We start from the raw sequence: 5,744 nt of genomic DNA on the forward strand, positions 1-5,744 counted from the left end.
AAAAAAAAAAAAAAACTGCTGGGTAATATGGATATGATTCACATCAGAATTTCAAAATATTCTGTGGAATAAGTACCTTTCAACAACATATCTATATGGGCTAGAAGAATAAGTGAAATAAATAAATGGATATCTTATAATCAGATAATTATGGTATTTAATATGAACTCAGAATATAGTTTAAAGCACCTAAAAACTTGAGAAGTTCCACTTAAAACTGACTTTATGCATTGCTTGCTCATAATGAAAATACAAATATGTAATCATTTTATAATCAAGAGAACATGGTACATTACCAGATTATTTTTGGTTATCCCACATTTCATTCATTCATTTCATACATTTAAGGTAAAGAAAATACTTAAAATAGTTTTTATTCCCTTGTTGTGCTTTCTTTTTTCTCTTTAATGGCACAGTCTACTTCAGTTTCTTTTATCTGTTCCTCTATGGGTTTGTCAGAAAATGTTCCCAGATTTGTTCACACCAATATTTTATAGTTTCACAAATGAAAACATCATTACTTCGAACACAGTTTTTGTTGTTGCTGTTGTTCTAAGTAACATAAATTTTGAATAACCTGCTCCAGTATTTCTGTGCTAACTAAAATTTAATTAAATACTGTCTTTGAATGCTACCTCCATGGTATCATCACCTTTTATAATGAAATACCTCAGTATTTCCCCTTTTACACTTAAAAATACAGTACTAAAAGAAATCATACTAAATCCCCCCAAGTTTTAATAGTTGGCTTCATACAAAGGATTCTTATCTAAGAGTCCAACTTTCATTTTCAGATTCATTTTCTTAAGTAATACCAAATAAAATCAAGCACATTGGCGGTGGGGGGGGGGGGGACTTAATCCTTTTATCCCTACCTAATGCAATCCTGCGTGCTGTTGCACTCCGTGTAGGTTTTTCTGGCTCAAGTACCCAGGTCTTCTCATCAATTTCATCCATAACATCCCAGAATGCCTTCAGTGAGTCTAATGCTGCCAAAAACTGACTATGAATGCTTTTTAAGGAGCTCTGTGGAAAGATGAATGCTGAATAAGTTATATGGCACTCTACCAACAGCAGATAATCTTTCACTTAAAATACAACTCAATTTAGAAATTTTAAGCTCTATTTCATTTCAGCTAGAAACCAGACTCCAGTAAACAAAACTCAGCTCATCCTACTTCACATCTCTTCACTTCCATTAGCATTAATAGGATTCATTCTTGTCACTAGACAACGCACCTTACCAGGAAAGAATTGCTTTTTTAAAACCATTTTTATTTTTGCTATGATGCTGGTTGTACTATGTACTATGGAATAGTAATTACTAATATAAGACATGTATGTTAACTTTGTTTATCTAATACATAATGGTCATAGGGTCTATACGATTCTAGTTTGAAGTCTTATTTTAATTATTGCAGAAATTACTTCATTAAATGCAGTATTATTTGTAGTTTGATTAAATTAGATCACCTGTAATATTATGAATAAATAACTGCACACCTCACTGGGCAGAGTATGGAAAAGTTTTACACACTTTTTAGGGATTCAAACAGAATTACAAATAATATTTCTTTCCAAATTTAAATTTTAGCCAATCTCTAAATTCAGTATTTCAGACACTAATCCTTTACGGAAATCTACTTAAATAAATTCTCCCTAAATGTTAAGAAGTAAAGCCATCACAGCTTGTATTTTCACTTCTTAACAAAGTCAGAAGATTCTCATAAAATGTGGTATGTTTAAAAGATCAAATATTTTACTATAAAGTTTTAATGTAAAGAAATAGTTTCAAAAATTTTCAAACTTTTGAAAAACTTTCCATTTCAAAAAGATATTAATGGTTTTATTTATTATTTCTAGTAAGCAAAACACATGAAAAGTCACTGCCAATGTTATAAATGTATTCATTCAAAATGATTCATAAAGGCCCACAATGGAAGAATATGACAAACTCTAAGTAAGAATTTTTAAATGTACCCACTTCCTTAATTAAAAAAAAAAATTATTTGCAACTATTAGGCGCTCTGGTAGCATAGTGCCTAAGGCACTTGACTGATAACCAGAAGGCTGGTGGTTCAAACCCACCAGCCACTCTTCAGAAGGAAAGTTGGGCAATCTACTTCAGGAGTGATATACTGCCTCGGAAACCCAAGGAGGGGTGACTATGAGTCGGGTCAGATGTGACGGCACATAACAACATCAACATGTACTCAAAGAAAACATATTCCAGTTCATCCCTTCAGTCTGGGTTTATACTTAGATAAATTCATGACTCAGTTTTATCTAAAACTTTTAAGTTTTGGAACAGATTTGGAAGCACATATTCCTAACAGGAAGAATGAAGCAACTGCACAGCTTAAATATGATGATGATCCAAAAATTACACGCAGAACACTGCAACTGGCGAATCCACTCATCAAAAGAAAATGCCATCCTTTCTTTGCACAAGCACACAAGACATAGGATTAAAGGAAATGAAATAAAAGAAGATAGAAAAAAGTGGATAAGGAAGACAATAGAAATTAACTGCATAAACAAAAACACATACACATATAAGACTGAGCACCCAGAAAGCCATAAACACTCTTACAGAGAATAAAATCCCAGAAACCAAGACAATGAAGAAGCTTCTCACCGTAAGATTAGGTGTAGGAGGACAACTTCTTGTACTTAAAAACTATTTTTTCCCCCAAAGGAGACTTATAGATTCAACTGTGTCCTGAAAGAAGGTTTATTGAGATTATAACCCCTGTACTTGTACTGTAAAGGAGCTCTGGTGGCATAATGGGTAAGGCAGAAGGTCAGCAGTTCAAAACCACCAGATGCTCTTCAGGAGGAAGATGAGGCCATCTACTTCCGTAAGGATAAGCCTTAGAAACCCAATGGGGTCACTATGAGTCGGAATGCACACAATGGCAGTGGGTTTGGTTTTTCTGGTACTTGTAATATGCCACTGTTTAGAAAGGTTTATTTTATTTTGCTAATGAGGTCATGGGAGCTCTGGTAGCATAGTGGCTAAGGCACTTGACTGCTAACTAGAAGGCTGGTGGTTCAAACCCGCTAGCCACTCCTCAGGAGGAAGATGGGGCAATCTACTCCCGTAGTGATACTGCCTCTGAAACCCAAGGAGGGGTCGCTATGAGTCAGGTCCGACTCGACGGCACATAACAACAACAACAACAACGACGTCATATCATAGTAGGGTGGTTCTAAACCTAATCCCTTTTGAGTGGCCTCTTATTTTAAAAAAGCAGAATAGACACCTACAGAAAGGAAATAATGATGCCAGCTGAAGATCTGTCTATAACCAAAGGAGCACCAAGGACTGCCAGCTAACACCAGAAACTAAGAGTGGCTGGCAGAAGGAATCAACAGAGTCCAGACTCATATTTGGACTTTTAGCCTTAAGAACTGTAAGAAAATAATTTTTTTCTTCTTTAAGTCCACCTATTTGTGTCTAGGAAACTAAGACAGACATGCTAAAAAAGTTAGAAAATATATAAAAAAAAGTAAGAAGGGACAATAGTCAACTGCATTTTACTTCGCCGGCCCTAGAGGTTCGTGGCAAACATCCATTTTGAAGACACATAAAACACAAAGAGTATTTTATGTACTGTCTGTGTTTCTATAACTTTTATGTGTGGTAGGGGTATAGCAGAATAAAGAGACAAAGACTTAAACAATAGAAATTGGAAAATTATGTCTATAACATTACATGCATAAGGAACACAAGGGCTGAGTTTAACAGTAGAGATATTCCCTGATAAGGAGTCCAATCTTCCTATAGTGAAAAGCAAAGGTCAGAAGAATAAAAAGACTGTATTAATCTTAAGGAAAAAATAGACATCTCCACATGATTTGAAAAGAGCAGGCATAAAGATATTAAGAGATCAATCTAATATTAGGTTCACCTAAGGCACTTAATAAAATCTCTGCACTTAAACCAGGATACCCAGATTGTTCTGGATATGAGCTTCTCAGTGAAAGTATCTGTCTGTAAGATTCCTGCACTGACTCACTGAAAAGATTTCTATATAAATACAATTACAAAGATTTCTGAACAAGCCATGCTGTTGCAACTACATATTTGACATTTAAACCTTGATATCATGAACCATTAGAAAGTTAGTCTGGTCAAAAGGTCACCACATCATAAACCTACAAAAAATTAAAAGGCTCACTCCACTTCCTGAATAGTTTTACAATGCTGAAGTGCAGTCTATTTTGTCAAGGCTTGCCAATTTATATGCTGTGCACAGGAATCAAGTCCCCTGATATTTGAGCAGGGCAAGGACAGTTGGTCATTCTTGTTCATCTTTAATAAATAACATAAATCTTCAGTTAACTAATTATACCCTTATTCTAAAACCTTAAAGTTCTCACATTTTCTACTTATTCTTTATAAAGTATAGGCCAACAAACAGGGAGGTAGATGAAGATTTTTCTTTAGCTCCATGGCTAGAAGATGTACCTTTAGTGAAAGAAATTAGTGGTCTAGTTTCTGCAGTGTCACACTCACTGACCAACTGTTTGCATGCTTATATCTAAACTCTCTTCAAAATTTGAGAGCACCTAGTACTGAACTGCTGGGGGAAAACACACACACACATACATACATACATACACACACACACACATCTTATGTCCTATAAATAAATGAAGTACAAGGACAAACTAAGAAGTTAGAGTATAACCATATATTAGTTATATACAAGTCGCAGACATTTTTGTCCAATTGTGGTAGCAGTCAAAGAAAGCTGGGAGCAACTGTGAAGATAGATTAAAATTTTCCAGGGGGCAAGGAAATCATTTGGGAGAAGACTAGTAGATGCTTTGATTTATGAAATGATTTTAAAGAAAGTCTGACAAGTTATAGTACTTAGGAGATCATGGACAGTTGAGTATGTTTTGTTCAATGGTTGAAAAATAAGTCAAACAAGCAAAATCACACAGGACTCTTTTTGTTTGTTTGTTTATAAAGGTAAGCTGCTGGCCCAAAGGGATGACCATTTTACTTGGACCCCTGTACATGGTAGCAGATAAACAACAGTAATCTGCCTGAGCTTGGGATCTTCTGAGAAAACAAAGTTTGAGGCTTGTATACATATAGTCTATTATGGGAAGTGATTTCAGGGAATGGGACTGGGCATTGGAAAGATGAGGGAAAGTCAAAACAAGGGTGCATCTTCAAGCTGGTCACTGTGGTCAACTATGGCTCAATCTTCCTGGAACTCTTGGAGAAGTTGTAGAAGAAATCTTAGAAGTGCTGCCCAAAAAATGGAAATGGGGGACATTTATTTACTGGCCTCCATTTCCTACCAGTCAAGAGTTGCCCTAAGAGGGATTAATTCTCTCACAGTCAGAGGTTTACACACAAATGCCTATCTCATGGGTGTCCTTGCATCAGCACTAGAGAAACCTTAGCATACAGAGAGATACAGTGGTGCAGCTGAGGTTTGTTATTTTTGTCAGGTTACACTACCACGAAACTAATCAAAGCAATATGGCTGACCAAAACATGGTTGAAAAAGAAGTGAAGTAGGGAGTAAGAATTGTCTGACTCTTAACCATGTGTCAAAAAGGCAAGTGATATATTTCTGTTAAGAATGCATTTTGAAATATTTCTACATGAAATCAATTTATACATAGTTTTAATGGCAAATAAAAGGGTTAATCTTGAAGTACCTTGTAAGTATGTCCCTGCAAATATTCTGAGTCAATGTATTTTCTTATCTTTTTTT

The 5,744-nt window shown here is 35.3% G+C and overlaps 1 protein-coding gene across 1 annotated transcript in view; it reads right to left on the minus strand.

The window, feature by feature from the left end:
- The window catches only part of FANCL (FA complementation group L), a 138,122-nt gene that overhangs the window by 20,126 nt on the left and 112,252 nt on the right, over positions 1 to 5,744 (minus strand). The window contains exon 9 of the mRNA XM_007938015.2: positions 876 to 1,026. Coding sequence (XP_007936206.2) covers positions 876 to 1,026 — 151 coding nt within the window. The remainder of the gene's footprint in view (positions 1 to 875; positions 1,027 to 5,744) is intronic.

This window comes from Orycteropus afer, unplaced genomic scaffold (assembly GCF_000298275.1).
Source record: "Orycteropus afer afer isolate SDZICR_OR568_19922 unplaced genomic scaffold, OryAfe1.0 scaffold00046, whole genome shotgun sequence".
Lineage (NCBI taxonomy): Eukaryota > Metazoa > Chordata > Mammalia > Tubulidentata > Orycteropodidae > Orycteropus > Orycteropus afer.